Raw genomic sequence first — 19,450 nt, 5'->3', positions numbered from 1 at the left:
ACATCCCTGTTGTGAATCCGCTCAAGACTGCCACTCTTTAAGCGTAATAGTTTGACCTGCTGGTGAACCCGAACACTCAGCAGTCGCTCAGCTTTCCTCTTCAGAAACACAGAGCATAACGTGCTGCAACTAACAATGTTGGCCATTTTCATCAAAAAGCACCTTTCTCATCCTGTGGCTGCAGTAGCTGTTACCTCGCAGATTTCTCTCACCACTCACGCTGTTTTACAAGCTCAGTTGGATAGAAATGAACCTCCAAACATTCGGCGGCTCCCTGCCAGCCGAGCTCAGAGCAGACAAACCTCTGGCTGGTTGCTGGTGGAGGTTTCCCATTAAATCTGTCTCTTCTTACTGAGTTTGAGAAGCTGTTTGGATAACTGCTGCCCTGTTCAGCCACAGCGGGGTGTTGCTTTATTATTCCTGTTGCACCTTTCAACAACAAGGCAATTCAAAGTGCTTTACGTAAGTCACAAGAGACCATAAAACAAGATATAAAAGAAGTACAGGATGGTGAACAAAGTCAAATTGTATGTAAGATACCATACTGTACTACTGTATAACTATAATCACTGAAATGAATTACATCAAAGAAGATGAGGTGTGACTTGTGGTTTCTATGGTGAGTGTGTGTGTGGTCGCTAGGTGGGAAGAGTCATTTAAGGTGACCAAGGTTGGAGCAATTCTGACACTGGACTGAGAAAAAGTCAAAGGTCAAAGACTGTTAGAGACCTTCCAGTTTGGTTCATTCACATAAATACCTCTATTAAACAGTGTCCTCTTGTTGTCCAACCGCTAAAATCCAGATGTATGATTTATGTCACTTCCTGAGTGCTTCCTTGCCAGTGGAGACACCAGACCGTAGTTACCTGTGCCAGCGATTAACTAATTTAAAAAACACATTATGCCTAGCAAGCGCTATTGATGATGCACCACAGTTGCCTGTCTGCGATTGTCTGTCATGTCGTTGTTGTCGTCACAGCAGCTATTGTCCTCCGTGTCCAATATGTGGGTTGATATTTCAGAATGAATTCATGCCTTTCCCATCGTAATGTGTAATGCTATCAGACAATAATGTTAGCAAGGAACTGGTTGAATGCTAATGTTAGCTGTTGTCTAACGGAAGCTAATGGATGGATACAAATGTGTTGTTTTACTGTGAACTACGGCTCCAATTGTCCCTCCAGATTTTCACTATCTGTTGTCTTTTTAATTGGTGACCAATCAGGAAGTGGTGAAATGTCAGAGGAAAATGGTCGCTGTGTGGATATGGCCTTTTGTGGGACTTTTATGTCTGTGTGGTAATCAGTGCTTGCATACTGTAATATTTCACCAGAAACAATATGCATTTAACATACTATTTATTTCATTCAAAGGTTACAGACATACCAAACAATCTCACATGATTTTGCCTCTCAGGCAACATACAACCAGTTCTATTGGCTACCTTCTTGGTGGAGATTGTTGGGGCTTGGGTAGCTGTTGTAACAAGACATATGCTGCTCAGGGCTTCACTCTGCATTTTACACAGAGTTTAAATAATATTGAGGTGTTTTATTTACAGATAATTCTCCTGAAAAGATTCATGAACTGACCCTAAATCAAAGATAATGCACCGAAAGTCACTAGCATCTCTATCTATCTAAATCTGACATAAAAGCTTGATAATTACGTCCGCCCTGCTGTCTCCAGACTGCAGCTCTTAGGAAGTACTTAAAATACTGGAAGTCATATTGTTAAAATGCATAAAATGCAATAAGGCAAATTAAAATGAACCCAGAAGGCTACAGTTAATCTAATGTTCTTCTCTCATCCTGTTTTACAGAAAATATCTGATTTGGGGATTGTTTATCCTTTATTATCTTGGTGCAGTTTTGTAAATGCATTATTATGCAGTTTATGTGTGCGATCGGTCAAGTGCTGATGACGATGGCACGATTCGATTTGAGGAGATGTACAAAAAGATATAAAAGATATAAAATGGATTCTCCTGCAGATCTGTAGAGAAAAAAAGACTCTGGTGAAGCGTGAGGTTAGAGACAATCAGGAAAAGCTGGCATCTATGACTGAATCTGTATCATAGCTTTCGAACAGATCCAACAAATCATTAATCAGACTTGACAGAAATATTAAGCAGTAGATTAATGACAGGAGTATATTTGTTTTGGCTCTGCTGTGAAGTTGTCCTACGTCCGCTAACAGCCTCCTGCCTCTGTGGACTCTAAAGCCCTCTTGTTGCAGCACAGATGACTGACTGCATTACTTTCCCCCTTATGGTGAGTTACAGCGACAGCCCAGACCTCTTTAAACCTCCTCGCCAAGCTGATCGTTCCCTTTTATAGTCATTTTTGAGTCTACATGCCTAAATCATGCTGCACATGAAAAGCACAAAGTTTCAAGAACTAAGCTGAGCTGGTGATTCTGGACAGCTGCCAACTTTCAAAGACAGGGAGCTCTGCACAGATGCACTGAAGTCATCTTGTATTAGACATCGTATTAATCATCACGTTTAAAAGCCGAAGCTAACACGCAAAACCTTGCCAAAGCAGTCTGCTGCCTTTACAGTGCCACCTTTGTGAGCATTTCTTTAATGTGAATTCCTATCGAGACAGGGCGGTGAGGATGCTGTCTAATCATGTAAATAGCCCGACTTTAATCCAGCTAATTGTCACCAATGCTAACATACACTTGTAGCTAAATGTCGGCTAATTTTGCAGATGCCATCTCTGCTTTTAACCATGAGATAATGAACAGGGAATGACAGCAATTAGAGGCTCGTGATGTCGGAGGCCGTCAAAGAAGAGAGTCCAGAGATGCTAATGATCTATATTTACCCCACGATAGGCTCATAATATCATTACAATATGAGCTGGAACAAACACAACGAAACCTGATCCAGTGGATGTTTTTGTCACAGGGATTGACCGTACATGACCTCTGTTTACTTAACAACTGTTGAGGGGTTTTAAGCAAGCATGATAAACAGTCGGCGGTCGTTTGTTTACAACGAGCCGTGTTGTGGAGGAGTGTGAGAGCTGCAGCTGTGAAGTAAAATGGAGGTTCAGGCATCCGTGGGATTGCTGATGGATCATAAAGTGATAGCCCTGGAGTTTCCCCTTGTTGGACTCTGGACACAAGTGGGGAGACCCTAAAAATACCCCCTTTAAAATTTCCCCAAACAAACAGCTGCGTTTGCTGCGTAGTGTCCAGCTCAGGGCCGAAGGACAGCGATACATTTCAGTGTTTATGTTTGGACAGATGATGGATGATTGACAGTTCTCTCCTTACCCGATCTGAGGAGCGGGTGGGCGAGGGCGTCCGCCATCTTGGTACAGCAACATCACTTGGACCCAACAGAAGCAGAACTGCTGTGAAACCAGCAATTTGTTGAGTTTAGCTATCAATATGATGACATTTGCTTATGATATTTCAGACAGCTCTGCTGTCTGACGTAGCATAGCATGTTTATTCTGTTGTTAGTTTGCACGGATTATACTTCAATTGACATTAGTGTCCAAAATGTTCAATAAGACTCCTTCAGGTTATAATTTAACCATTAAACTATGCTAGCTTTCCTTAACATGATCAGAAAGGACCACTCGTTGGGCCAGTGTGGGTCTAATTGCTGCTGGCGTAAACTGAGAAACTTTGCAGGTGTTCTGAAGACAAAAGTGCTAAAGCATGCTAACATACTCATTTAGCATGTGTTAATCATGCTAACACTAGCATAACACAAACTTGCATGTGCTAGTTTATTATAATGTTAGCAAACATTAAACAACACACAGCGCTACATGTGACCATATGAAATAATATGCTGCGTTAACATGCTTACAGTTAGTATGCTAATCCAAATTGAGTCATGGAACAATAGGTAATCATTTTTGGGGGTGTTTTGATACGAAGCAAAGTCTTAAACGAGTACATTTTGACCTGTTAGTGATGTAAGTTCGGAAACGCATGTCTATAAAAAATTTATTGACAATTCATCCATGGTGTGTTGGGCTGAATTCTTAAAACACACCTCCAGACTGACATTTCATCGGAAATAATGTTCCGCTTCGGAGACACTTGTTGATTCGGGGGTCAAACCTGTGACCTTCTCATTACTGCATGAGCTCTCCACTCTAACCAGTAAGACACCCTGCTGCCAACATACCGCCTCTACCACTTATCCACTGTAGGTCTCGTGTGTCGGCCACAGGCCACAGCTGTCTGAGGTTTTATCTGAGCCGAAGCGTAAATCAGAGAGCCCAGTTTAGCCTCATCACGTCTCCATAAATATCCTTACCCTTGGAGGATGAAAGATGCAATCTACAATTTATTTAGTGGGTTATATTTTTGGTTTACATACATTTGTTCCATAGAAGTTTGACGTGTGCATGGAAACCTCTTTTTTTCAAGCCTTTTTCGGCACGATGCAGTTGTCGCCAGAAATCATAATGTAAACAAATCTTTGAAAGCCTCAAAATACATGTAACAGTCCAGTTGGTCAGTGCATGCTTACAGCCCTTTTATCAAAAGCTTAGATAGTGAACTACGTTATAATCATGGGTCGGTCATGTCCTTGGACGTGAGAGCATTACACTCGTGATTCCAAAACCATGGGCATTAAACTGCTGCTACAAGAACCTCCACTCCTCTGGTTTAAGATACTGGAGCCTGGTTGCAGGGATTTGCTTTAGTGAGGTCAAACACTGATGTTGGGTGATCAGATCTGGCTCACAACTGCCTAAACAACTGTCTAAAATATTATTATATAACGTGGCATTATGCAGCTGCAGATAAAAAGCACAACATGTCCAGATACTAACAAGAGACCGTTCAGACTCATGACTACTCAGTAGCCATTACTACATTTTTACATTAGTAGTCAGTCCCCATGGGTCAGACCACACCCATCTACACACGTGTTAAGTTTTGTGGCTGCATCCTGCACAGTTGTGAAGCTACCAGCTGACAACATCTGTCCACAAGCAGTCAGACAGACAGACAGAAAGACAGACGGACAAGGTTCAACAAAAACAGCAGCAACAAGATGATGATGATAATACAGTCAACATCTTCACATTAAAAGTTCGACATTAGATAAAAACTGTCCATGAACTTTGACTGTGTTTGAGCATCAAGCATCAATGGCGTACACACAGAGTCCAACTCTCCTCGTCCTGCTGGAGTCCTGCGCCGTGTCTGATCTGAAAATGAACAGCAATCGAGTGTAACAGCTTGATCTGGGATGTTGTGGTGGAGACCGATGTTTTTAAAGATTTGGCCACAACAATCTCTAATTTCCTGTGGTTTGGCCAGCTGATCCCATTTGACCATTTCATTTCCCTGCAACCTGACACCAGCCTTAAATCCAAGCTGGTTTAGTGGTGCTTTGAGATAACAAAAAATTAAAGGAACTGTTGGTTTTCTCAAGTATTTCCATTCCCAAGACGTCATGTAGCTCTTCGGGTGTTTGGACTATAAGTGATGTTCAAACCCTCAAAGTGGAATCTATGATCTGTGCTTGACTGTTCTTCTTCATCACGGCGTAACGCTGATAAGGTCACTGTGTGAAATGACTCAGAGTTCCTCTCCTGTGAAGGTAAACTGTTTACACAGATCAGTTTGCGTGCCTGGGACTCAGTACGACATCGTGCTGGCATGTGGAGACTTGGTTCAAATGAAACCTGCAAAACATTTTAATGTAACACTTGGCAACCTGGAAGAAAACGTCTACACAACCTGTAAACAAACCGTCTCTATTTACAGACTATACTTACTGTTTACTCTCTTTTTGTCCTGCAGAAGGAAGGTGGCCGTTAAAGGATCACTTAAATCTTAATTATGTCATTTAAAAAACTCTCTCAGACTAAAAAACATGAATTAAACATGGATCTAAAGGATCTGAATACTTCCTCTTACACTGCTGTGTGTGTCTCCAGCAGTCTATTGTTTTCACGCCTGAAAAACAAATCAATGTAACATTACAACGTGATATTTAGTTTATTTGTCATAACAGGTTGGTTTAACCTTACAACAAGATATTTTCACATTTATACGTCATGCAAACTTATCACATTCCTTCATGTTTTATGTTATAATGTGATGACATAACAATAATGTAACATAACAAGATAATATCTTATTATGTGAAGATTGCTTGTTAAAATGTTAAACAATTATGTTATAACATAGAGTTATCATATGAAATGTTATAACGTGATAATTTATTGTTATAACATAAATTGTTTAACATTTTAACTAGATATCTTTACATTATAACAAGATATTAACTTGTAATGTTAAATTAGTGTTATATCATTACATCATCATGTACTCTAACATGGTAACATGACATATTGCTTAATTATTGCTATAATGTAAAATCTTTCATATTATAACCTGATAACTTAATGTAATGTAATGTGAGGCTATCTTGTTGTGTTAAATGTTTTATGTGATAATATTAAGTTATCATATTAAATTGTTTCCCGTTATAACATGAACACATTATTATAGATAATAAGATAATAAGATAATATCTTGTCATAATGTGAAATGTTTTATATCATAACATTAAGTTATCATATCATCACATGTAATGCTTCATTCTATAACGCAGCTAAAACATAAAATGTTTCATGTTATAACCTCAAATGTTTAGGATAGATAGATACTTTACTGATCCTTTGGTAAATTAGGGTCTGATATCTTGTTAAAATATAAGGATATCTTGTTATATTGTTAAATGTTTTGTGTTATAACATTAAGTTATCATATTAACAATATAATATTGTTATATAGGTCGTTGTTATTAATAAGTTTGTATTTATAAGAATGTTAAAACAACTTATGATAAACCTTTCAACATGTTAATGTGATAGTGATCCATTTTTCTTTTTTTGGCGTGGCAGTAATAAGCTTCTGTATAAATCTGAGTGTATCAGGTAATATAACAGCTCCTGGGCAGCTCAGACTCCAGACCCTCGTCCAGACCCTCTCAAAGCCCAAACCTCCAGCTGCTGCTCCAGACTCGTCTTTGCTTTAGTTTTTCCCACCAGTTCTCCCAGTGACTCTTCCAGTTCACCGATCTAGCCATCAGAAAGAAGACCGTCCTGTGATTTTGACACGTGGCAGATTTTGGCATCTCCCCTGAAACAACTATTAATAACAGGCAGCAGGAGCGTGGTTGCTACCACTTCACTGCCAGGATTCTCTGTGGCTGAGTCACGGTCTGCTTTCATCCAGACCTGCAGCCTCGGCGAACCTTGGCCTCATTCAGATCCAATAGCCCATAACCTGTTCCTTTGTCAGGACCCCCCCCCCCCCCCCCCCCAACACACACACACACACACCTCCATCCAATATCAGCCTGCCCAGCTGTCGATTTCGTCATCGTTTGTTTGTGTTCCAAGGCATCTACAAATTCAATTAAGCTAAAGTATGAAGTAGTGACAACTGTCTGACTGACTTTGTGTCAGTCAGTGTGTTGACTTGTACTGAGTACATTTTCACCGTCACACTGACTGGAAGCACATCATCACAGAATACCCCTTAAAATTTGGTCTATTTTGGAGCCAAATATTGTACTTTTTACTCCACTACATTTATTTTACGGCATTAGTTTGATGATTATTTCAAAATATAAATCAACTAATAAATTCTATATATTATTGAACATTAGGCTAAGTTACCCAGCAATATATAAAGTTATAGAAATTAGCTCCACTTCTAGCTGGTAATGGTATTTTGTTTTTTTTGTACATTTTGATGCTGATACTATCGTACTTCTACCAAAGTGAGGGTTTGAATGAAGGTCTTTTTAATTGTAAGTTAGTGTTTTTTCACTCTGGAGTTACTACTTTTACTGAAGCAAAAGATCTGAATACTTCTTCCACCAGTGGTTTGTGAAAGACTGTGGTTCCTACAGCTGATAAAAAGTAAATTACAGGTCTGTAACAGGACATAATCTGCAGTCTCCTACAGGAAAGTCTAACGCACCACACATCTGTCCCCCACGCCGACTTCCACACTCTTACCTTTTGACTTTGGAGGGGGGCATAGGACTTTAATCACAAATACATATGTTTTTTGATATTGGACTGAGCTTAAAGTTAAAAATATATATATATATTTAATTGGAGTTTAACACCCAAGAATCTGCTTCATCAGGATTGTTGGACTGGTTTATGAGCGAACAAGTCACCAGCTCATAAGAGTCTGATTCTCTTTACTACTGCTAAAACTGTGATTGGTGCACAAACAGCACAACCCATTTCTACCAGTAAGAAGAGGACAGACAACAAAACAAATAGAGAACTCGCATGTGAAAATTTAGTGAACCCAGCCTTTAAGGGAAGCCTTGGCCTTTAAAGCATCATGCTGGTGCTTTTGTACATTTTACCTACGAAGCACTTTTCTCTTTTACATAACCACAGCGCATGTTCCAGATCAGGCTATTATTTCTTTAGATTTACCTTCCAGGAATATCTTGGTACAGCATAATTTGATGAAAAACATCTTGCAGAACTTTGATAGGTAAGATAGGTAATCCATCATGTTGAACATTTCAGCAGCTTCGTTTTCTTGTCAAGGTCCTGCTGTCATCACTTGTACCTTCGTGGCAGGCTTTAGGAACAGTCGGAATTTGAGACTGAGCTGCCAGAAAGTATTGGAAAATCAAGCGTATAGGAGAAAATGATAAGAAGATATGGACGTTGTGGGAAGCATAATGAATAATTTGGTTGTTTCCTACATTATAAATGTGGCTCACATCTCAGGAGTGTTCAAAACTCTCCACCAGTGAGTTTCCTGAAATAATCTAAAACCAGTGGCTGGCTGGAAAGGAGGAAAATAATCTAAAATGTGCTTTTCTTTTCTTTCACTGTTTAATTCTTTGGCATCCATTTTGTGTCCACATGCAGGTTAAAAAATGCGATCCAGGAGCTGCACCGTGGAGGGTCCAGATGACGGACACATCCAGCCCACGAAAGGCTTCATCAAGCAGGAGGAGGAGAACACACCGGAGCTCACAAAGAGGAAGATGAAGGTCCAGCGAGAGGATAAAGACGGGAGGACGGTGGTGTCCGGATCAGTGAAGAAGCCTCAGAAACCAGCAGAGAGCAGGAAGGCGGCGCTGCCCGATCTGTCCAAGAAGGACCTGTTTCAACTGCTGGGAGTCATGGAGGGAGAAGTTCAGGTACTAATCAGAGTCACTTTACAGGAATATTGACCACGCTGATGTTCAGACACAGTTAGAGATTAGCTGGTGAACAAAGTAAAGAATTTAGAGGCTAAAGAGTCAGATCTTTTTCTCCAGCCTAGTCACCCAAATAAAACGTAGCCATTGTACATTTCTGCAAACCAAAGAAGGCTACCAAGCCAAACAACTGGATATTTTTAATGAGCTGTCAATACATTTTCCAGCCATGTTTGTGGTGACAGAACCAGGTATTTTAAACCAAAACATGATGTTTTCCTAAACTTAACCAAGTGTTTTTTGTGTCTAATCCTAACTAGACCATAAACACAGTGTTGTCACAACATAAAATTTAAAATATACCCTAAAGAAACATAAAGTTGCAACATATCCATGTTTTGCTGAAATGTTTGTTTCCAACATTTATTCTGGCGACTGGGTTGTTTTATTCTGGTTTTGGTGGAGAAACCTCAAAGGCATCAGGTAATCATGCTAGGTTCAAATGATTTAGTCGTCATTACACAACACAGGGTCGCATAACGAAATGAAAGTTTGTAAACTCCTTCATGCTACGAAAACATAGAACATATATACAGTTATTTAAAGAGATGAATACATAAACACGTAGGTCATCTTTTGAATCTGCGTCAGGGTGAATGTAAGCAGCAGCAACATGATGGTGATGACAATGTGGTCACCATCTTTACATTTAAGCTTTATACATCTGGGAAACACTGACCATCAACTTTGACTGTGAGTGAGCACCAAGCATCAATGTTATAAACACAGAGTCCGACTCTCCTTGTTCAGCTGTAGTTCTGCACTCTGTCGGCTCAGAACACAGGCCGATCCGAGATGTTGTGGTGGAGACAGGTGTCCATGGGCCCAACAGTCTCTGATTTCACAATGTTTTGCGTGTCCCATTTTATCCATTTCCTTTTCCTGTGACTGGACATTAGCCAGGAGCAGCCTTAAACCAATTTAGATTAGCATGGCTCTTTTTCCAACTGTCTTCCTTCCCGGGGAGGTCCAAACAGTCAGGACCCCGTGGGTCGTGATTGTCTCAAAGTCCGCTACTCTTAATCCAAAACACATGCTTTCTTCTCCAATGATGATGGCAGTATTTCTGTATGTGTTTCATCAACAAAGCTGGAAAAATAAGAGCTAAAAATACAAAAATGAAGTATCATCTGGAGGAGCTACTGGTAGCTGCATCTGCATATGCTGCCAGAAAGGACGAAAATGTATTATAGCATTAAACCAAGAGCACAAATTATTATATCATGTGCACTCATTACTTCCTCCATGACACCTTCCAGACTCCACAGCCTCTTTATCAAAGAACCAAATATTCTCTAATCCAGTCATTCACCTTTTGTTCTGATGATTTAAGCACAATTAATGTCCATCAGAGTCTTGTTGTCCTCGTCCTGTTTTAATTACCTAACATCAGACAGTAGTCACCTGAAATAATTCCTCTGATTTTGACGTTTTATACCAACAGAGCCATCTGTGCTACACCTGGTCTACTGTTGGCTGGTTAACATCGTCTCAAATGATGGAATTCATCAATGAGCAGTTTAAAATAGTTTAATTTAGTGGGTAGATTGGGAATCTTAACTCTCCAATGGCCAGAAGCGATTTTCTAAAACTTAAAGAGAGAATAATCAGAAGCTGGCGAGGGAAATGCTGAGTCACTGAACCTGATCAATAAATCAATAAACAGCTTCAGGGAGGGCTCTTGATGGAAATGATGAAGGACTTCATCCAACAGCTTGGTTACCGTGCCAGCTGATGATGAAGGAAAATGTTGTTGTTGTGCCGTCTGAAGAAAATCCAGGTAATCATCTTCCTCTTTCACCTTAAAGCAGCGTGATGATGTCGTCAGCGCCTGCAGCTTATAAAACTATAAAAACAGAGGAGTTTGTCGTGACTTTGCAGAGAATTACATTTCTGATGTTGAGTGTGTGATGGATTTTGAAAATAACCTTTGCCGGTGAGGAAACAGCCCACCGGCTGCTGCTGGGTTCCAGTCTGATAATGATTTTCTGATGGAGGCACATTTATAAAGGCCTCTCCAGAGAGGCAGGATGCTGCTGCCTCACCCTCTGTTTCCATCTGTTTGGGCGTGTGAAATATTTTCCAGTAGCGACGGGACAGATAAAAACTGAGCATGGAGGGACATTTCACACAGGAAGGGATGCTTTTGTTCTGCTTTATTTCAGCCGATGACTTTCAGATACATCAGTTTTACAGACTCTGTATCAGTGAACTCAGTGAATTATCTACTAACAAGTACTGTGTGTATCACAGCCTGATACAGTGTATCTTCTCAGAGACGTAGAGCTCCATTGTTGTCCGGAAACAAATAAAAACAATTGAATTCAACTTATTTTGACTCAATCCCACACTCATTGTCCTGCTGCAACAAATACTCACAGCAGCACCACATGTGGATTAATCCGCTGCTGAAAATAGTCCCCAACAAATTCACTTTCTCCTCCTGTTTGTTTGAGAAAAACTACAGAGAGCCTTTTTTAAAAAAATTAAAAACATAATATTTGTGATATTTACCTTAGGAGCCAATGGGCTTGGAGCTGAGAGACACAGACAGCAAATCAGAAAATATTGAGAGACACTTATTCTCCTCACCTGTGTTTCTCCACCTGCACCTCATCCCTCGTTAATTTAGGATGAATTCAAGTCTAGTTATTAGTCCGGTCCTTGTCAAATTGTTGTCTTTATCTTGAATAAATGTTTATCCTCAGTTCTGCCTGCCTGCCATCTCCTGCATCTGGGCTCACCTTTTCTTTTTTGACCCGTGTTGTGCATTAGATCACATTTATATAGATTGTGCATGGAAAAAGTATTTTGTCTCAGATGCATGTAGATTTAGGGACCAGGTACTGAGGACCGATTGGACACTTTCTGGTGAAGGCATTCAGCTACATGTGATATTGGAGCCCCAAAATGGCTTCCAGTAAGTTTGAAGCAGATCCTCTCACAGCTCAGAGATGCATTTTGTGTCTTTGTATGAATGTACAAAGGTTTGCTGATGCTTTCTGCGTCTGTGCAGGAATGTGTGTCACAGCCTTGTATGAGAGGAGACACAGGTCAGAGTAGAATGAGTGAAACAGCTCCCTCTGCTGGTGTTTACCTGCCTGACATATTCAGTCATGTGATGTCAGTGATGAGGTGATGAGCTAATATGATGGATGCACATGGGAACAGCATCACATTCATTCAGTCAGCTGATGTCTGAGCATCACTGGGAAAATATTCACAGAGTCAAAGTCCACATTAAACAGAATGTCCAAGGAGTTCAAAATACTGTGAAGGTAAATCACTAATGTGCTTCTCGTGACCTTTGATATGGATTTTAAAATATTTATATTTGAGGACTGAAGCCACTGGCAGCTGATGATCTTTATCTATTTGTGTTCATGCTTTTCCAAAACAAACAGATAAATCAAAGAATAGTTTTTACATTTATTGGAGAGCTTACAGTATTGTTCTTCTTATTATTCATATAACTTCAGTGGACAAACAACCTTCAATATCATCAAAAGTCTATTTTCTTCTCTTTTACTTTTTAAGACAGAAACTAGGCCAAAACTCATTTCTGGTAATACATGAATGATGATACATATGTTTTTTTTAGCTTGTAAAAGAGACTTCAGTGGCTGAGGTGGTTTCATCAAAGGCTCAATTATTCACTGTATTCATCCATAAAAAAATATCCTCATCGACAAGATAACAAACAACACTAAACTATATTCCACACAACACTGTTCAGAACATGACATTAATGTTCCCCAGTTAAAGTGTATACACAGCATCAAACCCTCCATTGTGTCTCCTCAGGCCAGAGAAGACATCATCAGCCTGCTAAAGACGGACAGAACCAGACCGGAGACTCTGGAGGCTCACTACGGCTCTTCCGTCCCCACCAAACCCCTGCAGGCCCTGCAGAGAGACACTCTGTTCACCGTCAGCAACAAAAGCACTGAAGACGTGTACGAGAAACCCATGGCCGAGGTGAGACGAGAAGAATATACAGCAGGGTGTCAGCTGGGATTATTGACTGAGACTCACTGGGGAGTCATGAAACACAGAATAATATCGTCTACCCTTCAACTTTATTTCATACATTATGGTCAAGTTGGAGCTCATTTAAACAATGTATATACTGTTTGGTCATGTTTTATACTTGAAATTCATAAAAGTCACTGGTAACTAAAGCTGTCAGATAAATATAATGCAGTGAAAAGTACAATAATTGCCTCTGAGATGTAGTGGAGTAGAGGCAGAAGTATTTCAAATTAAAGTAACAAATGCTGTTTTAACGCTGGGAGAAAAATAGTCCATCTAAAAAATACCAGTCTAAGGGTTTTTAACCATACAATGTAAAGTATCGAGGACTAACAGATGTCTCAATAAATACATTAATATGCCAGTAAGTGCACAAAAAATAATATAAAAATAATCTTAAATAATATTTAAATATTGCCAAAATAAAATAAATTTAAGCATACTTTAATTTGTGGAATGAGACATACATTGATATTTAAATGAATAAATACGTTTAAATGAATGCAATCAAGGCATTCATTTACGTAAATTAATGCCTCTTTGTTTATATTATTATATTGATTAATTTATTATTTATTTATTTATTTGTCTTCTTCTTCTTCTTCTTCCAAACAGGAGCATCCAGCAAGTAGCTAAATTCAACAATAACCAAAATGAGGATAAGTGTTTAAATACTTCAGTGGTAACATTTACTGTACATCAAAAAAGTTATCAAATAAATAAATAAATAAAAACTTGTTCAAAGTGATTTCAGAGTTTAGAGAGCGGTTTATGTGAGTGAGGAGTGAAATCAGAGCCTCAAATCATCTCTTTTGTTGTGGTTTCTTCTTGAAAATATGATTATCTATGCTCAGTGAGGTCTGCAGGCTGTGGACAGTGTGAATAAAGCTCATAATTGTGTGGAGAGAGTCTCTCTGCTTCATTGTTACCCCACAAACACAACATCACCATGAGCGTGGCTAATGGTCTGGCAGATGTGGTGTCAGAGTGTGAGTTGTCGTTAGTAATGAGTGTTGACGTGTTTCCCGTCAGTTGGACCGTCTGGAGGACAAACAGAAGGAGACGTACAGACGGATGTTGGAGCAGCTGCTGCTGGCTGAGAAATGTCACCGCCGCACTGTCATGGAGCTGGACAACGAGAAACGCAAACACACCGACTTCATGAACAAGAGCGACGACTTCACCAACCTGCTGGAGCAGGAGAGGGAGAGGTGAGGCCTCCATCTGTGTGTGTGTGTGTTAGAGTGTGTTTCCATGCTCACTTTGTTACCAGTCATGGGTCTCATTCTGGGTTTGATCATGTTGAGGATTAGGACAGGACATCATCTGAAACTTTTCAATTATCGTATCAAAACTTCATTTACAAACTTTTTTATCCAACTGGGACTGCTTACCAACATCCCACAATCCATCACTCAGTATTTTCTGTCTTGTCATAGCTGATTGGTTCCTACAGAGAAAGTAAATCTTTAAAAACATCTTACAAATATATAGTTTCTTTTTTAAAAGGTGCAGGAGGAAAAGTTAACTTCAATCAAAAAGTCTAAAAGTAATTTGAGACACAAATTAGTTAAACGTTGACATATTTCTTTGGAGACAAACGTTAAAACTATAATCTATTTTTATATCAACAATGGATAAAACTACATGATGTGGTGAGTATGATTGATTATCATCTGAATCTGCAGTTCCCCTCAAATCCACAGAGCAATTTAGCATTTTTTAGCTGAAAGTTTTGGTTTGACAGCCACAACTTGTACACCACCTGCTCAGTAGCAGACAGACACAGTGAGAGACTCACTGGCGAAAATAATGGAGCATTTAGCAGCTAAAGAGCAAGATGTTCGTCTTAGGAGTTGGTGGAGACCAAAAACAGAGCTAAAAGGAGAAAGGAGGAGGAGAAATGTTGCTCCATATTTGCTTGTAAAGCGACTTGTTGTCTATGTGTAAATAAGTAGCTGTTTGCGAACAATATCAACGTTATAAAGTGATAATGAGTCACATTTACAGGTTGTTTCAGCCCCGGAGTAGCCAAAAAAGTGAAAGAGAGAACGTGATAAACAGACTTATAAACATCAAAACCAGTGTGATGCATCTACAGCAGAGCTGGAAGCAAGATGCCAATCTGAGCCTGGTGGAAGCAAGTTAGTACAGATCTGCTGAGATCACACGCAGACTGCCGTTTTGAAAACACAGCGGTACCATCTTCCACTGTATGTGATGAACGTGAGGCTCAGATTCTTTGTTTGTTCAGAAACCCTCATGTGTTTGCAAAAATGTATGATGTAAAGTTTATTGTCCTTGAAAACCATTAGACGATGCATGTTTATTTTTGTGTGGTCGAGCGCTCAGATAAGACGCAGAGCATGAAGGTTTTGGATGATGAATCGTGTCATATCAAACCATCGAGTCAGCACAGCACAATACACCACCAGGACTCAACTAAACCCTACAGGTTCTGAGCTGCAGGAGAATTTTAATTATTTTAGTTTGTAGAAAAATGAGACATTCACAATTGTGTGTAGTCATGAAGAAGGGATGTAGATTTTCTCTGCCTTTTTCTAAAAAAATATTACCACTGGTGAACACAAAAGTCAGAAATGTACAAATTCTACACACAGTGGTTTTAAAGTCTGTAACAGTTCGGACCTGGACCTGGGCCTCTGAAAGACTGGAGAAATTCTGGATCTGGGCCTAAAAGTTATGAAACAATATATTTTTTATTACGCGTATGTGTTCTGAAGAGCACAAGAACACAGGAGGGGAACGTCCTGTGTTCTTGTGCTCTTCGCCCGCCTGATCTTCCCTCCACACCTGTCTGGTATCTGTTTAACAAGCCCAGCTTTTCCCAGCCTTTTAGTCCTTTTCCTTGTTACTTTTATTTATGATATTTTAAGCATATCCGACAGATAATACTTCACAAGAAGTCTCGTCGCTAATGTTAAAACACTTTTAATGTCCAGTTCTTGTAGATTATTCAGTTTCAGAGATTTTGATTCATCTTTAGGGTCAATTTAGAGTCTGTAGAGATGGTGAGAGTCCACATCCAGCTCCTCCTGTCTTTGTTGTGGTCCAGCCCTGCTCTCGGCTCTCGGCTCGCTCTGATAACACATTCCTGTCGGCTGCAGTCAGCGTGCAGATTCACTGCAGGTGATATCACGAGTGAATGAGTCGACCCTGAACACACACAGGGTGATGTCACTCCCAGCTCAGATCCCGCTGCACGATTAGACGCTGTGTTTGCAAAACAGCTGTCACGGACAAATACGCCAGAGGACTACTTTCATTAACTCAGAAACCTGCTGCACCTCAGAATCCTGCTCAATTACATTTTGCAATTTCATTCAAAATGTTTCCCCGTGACATGATCTGAAACCATGCTTCTCTCGAGACGTACTTCCTGCTTCAATTAGCAGCATTTAAACTGAACTTTTAGGTTGCACGAGGACACACAACAGTATCCTCCACTCAAGTTTGGGAGCTTTTTCTTTAGGGACGGTAACTTCTAAGTGCTTGATCCCAGTCTGGCAGGGGTTTTTGTGGTTCGAGAAGCTACGATTTTACCCAGTAAACCATGTCTGTCCTCAGAAAAATGTAGGTTTGATTCTCTGTAATTTCACAGCGGTGGAGAATTCTGATTCATGTTAAAATGCAGCCTGAAAAGAAATCCTGTTTTTATCCCCCAACAACAAATGTGCCTCCTCGGTGTCAAAGCGTTCTTGTTGACTCGTCTGTTCAGAATGTTAATAAGGATGCTAATTATTGCGACTATAATTAGCTGTAGATCAGCATCTCCTGCTCTCATGCGTTTGCTGTGGGTTCAGCCTGGCTCGGTTTTATGAGTGTTTGGGGCTCTCTTCTCCCTCTCTGACAGGCTTCTGTCAGCACCAAGGCTATGAATAGACCCGAGCACAGAGAGGCTTTCTGCAGAGCCATCATCTGCCAGCGAGGTTATAATGACAAATACTGAGCATGCTGAGAGCGAGGGGGAGCGATATCAGCTGTATGTCAGAGGAAAGAGTGAGGATTAACATACATTTAACACTTAAGACACTTTGCAAGGTTTTTAAAAACAACTCACTGGTGTCAAAAATATGTTCCCACTCCCAACTTGTCATATACTGCAGCTCTGGTCATCGGTTGAAGCCTCATGACGCTTGCTAACACCTTTAGCGTCAGTTTTGCACGTGCTCGGTGGTCAAGTGAGCATGAATAAAGAAGCAATGTCAGGTTACGCTTTCAAAATATTCAAAGCTTGCTGAGTAATATTTCACACATGAATTTGAGACAGTTAACAGTGTGAAACAGTCGCAGTTTTGCTGCTGTCTCGGCTGTATTCTATGTTTCGTGCTATTTAGCAAAAGTTAGCATGCTAAAACTGGGTAGTGAACAAGGTAATAAGGTACATTGGCGCTTTGAGCTTCATGTCAATATGAAAACTTGACAATAACATGCTGATGTTAATGTTCACTTAAGTATTAGTTTTTAGCATGCAAATTTTTGCTAATTGGCTCTCATGGATGTGTACTAAGACCTGGATACTGGACTTAAAGGATAACTACCGTTTTTTACAACCTGGACCTTATTTCTAGCATAAAATATGATGATTTACTCACCCAGATAACTTTGGTATCATTCGGCGACGTTCGGACAAAATTAGATCCAGTGGAGCGCTGATATATCCATATAATGCGAGTGATCCGGGCACCGAAGCGCAGCCTCTATGAGCATTATCTGCCGCGAAACTAGTTAATTTCACCAATATTTTGTTACGATACGCTAGTGCTATTCCCCTCTGAGTCCGGGCTCGTCTGTTGTCAACATCCGGGGTCTGTAGGTTGATCTACTACCTCTGACCTGGAAGATGTCGTCTCTGAGCTGCGCGCGCACCCGCGACAGCCCGGCTTGTTTACCTGTAGCTGCTACTGCTAGTTTGACCCCGGATGTTGATAACGGACGAGCCCGGACTCAGAGGGGAATAGCACTAGCGTATCGTAACAAAATATTGGTGAAATGAACTAGTTTCGTGGCAGATAATGCGTTATATAGAGGCTGTGTGTCGATGCCCCGTCACTCGCATTATATGGATATATCGGCGCTACACTGGATCTAATTTCGTCCGAACGACTCCAAATGACACCAAAGTTATCTGGGTGAGTAAATGATCATATATTTTGCTAGAAATAAGGTCCAGGTTGTAAAAAACAGTAGTTATCCTTTAAAGATGCACGCATCCAGTCCATTGAGAACTGCTCGTCTGGTGCATTTACCAGAAAAGTTTTCGAATGTCCGGGTTCACTTCCTGGTTACATGAATATGCGCAGTAGTGATTCTTCTGCTGGCTCCGCCTGCAAGTTCCCACTCGGCCCATACTTAAATTACTTTTCTCGGCTTGTGGAAAGTTTTGCAAATGCAGTTAGAGGTGTCCTATCAACAATTTTACAGACGTCTCTTATATGATGGTGATCTATACGGAAAACAGTTTTTGGGCTGCAGGGGAATTTTGTGCTGCAATACTGTGAGTGACCACCAGGCAAAATTGGAAGCTGAGCGGATACATCCATGTGAGCACTGAAAACAAATTACAGCAGAGTGTGACGGAATTGTCAATAGTTTTGCAGATATTCGACACAAGTATGTCAAGAAAAATGACGTGATGACAGCGCTAGATGAAACACTAAGGGATCAACAAAGTCAGTACACTTCATCCTCTGGACACCTTTAATGTGTGTCCAAAATTTCGCAGCAATCAGTCCAATAGTTGCTGAGATATTAAGTTTGGAGTCGACCAAAGTGGTAGGTTTGCTTTCCCAACTGTGGCCTTTTCTTACTCATATTATTATGTTTTCTACGATCAATAGTGGGAGGGTTTCTCTCTACTCTGCTTTTACATTTGAACAACAATAACAAGATTTACGGAGAGAAAAGTTTATAAATGAAGATTAAATCTACCTGCAAAAGTTATATTATTCAATAGATTAAACCAGAAGCCATGTCACTGGAAATGAATCGAAGATAACTTTGTTCCGAGGCTTTATTCAGTAAGAGTTGAAATGTGGATTTCAATAGACATCACATTTACAGGATTACAGGCAGCCAACATAAGTGCAAGTATTTAAGCCACAGAACATCAGCAATTAATGTAAAGTGCTCTCACATCCGGGCTATGTTTAT

General features: G+C 40.2%; 1 protein-coding gene across 2 annotated transcripts in view; it reads left to right on the top strand.

Moving 5' to 3' along the window:
- The window catches only part of filip1b (filamin A interacting protein 1b), a 42,983-nt gene that overhangs the window by 11,042 nt on the left and 12,491 nt on the right, over positions 1-19,450 (top strand). For both annotated transcript variants that reach the window (XM_084378075.1, XM_084378074.1), the window contains exons 2-4: positions 8,910-9,184; positions 13,049-13,222; positions 14,309-14,487. In XM_084378075.1, coding sequence (XP_084234201.1) covers positions 8,918-9,184; positions 13,049-13,222; positions 14,309-14,487 — 620 coding nt within the window. In that variant the 5' untranslated portion in view covers positions 8,910-8,917. The remainder of the gene's footprint in view (positions 1-8,909; positions 9,185-13,048; positions 13,223-14,308; positions 14,488-19,450) is intronic.

This window comes from Pagrus pagrus (assembly GCF_965226575.1).
Source record: "Pagrus pagrus genome assembly, chromosome: 16".
NCBI classification, from domain to species: Eukaryota; Metazoa; Chordata; class Actinopteri; order Spariformes; family Sparidae; genus Pagrus; species Pagrus pagrus.
Note: the sequence above shows the minus strand (reverse complement) of the source record. Positions and strands in the feature narration are given on the sequence as shown.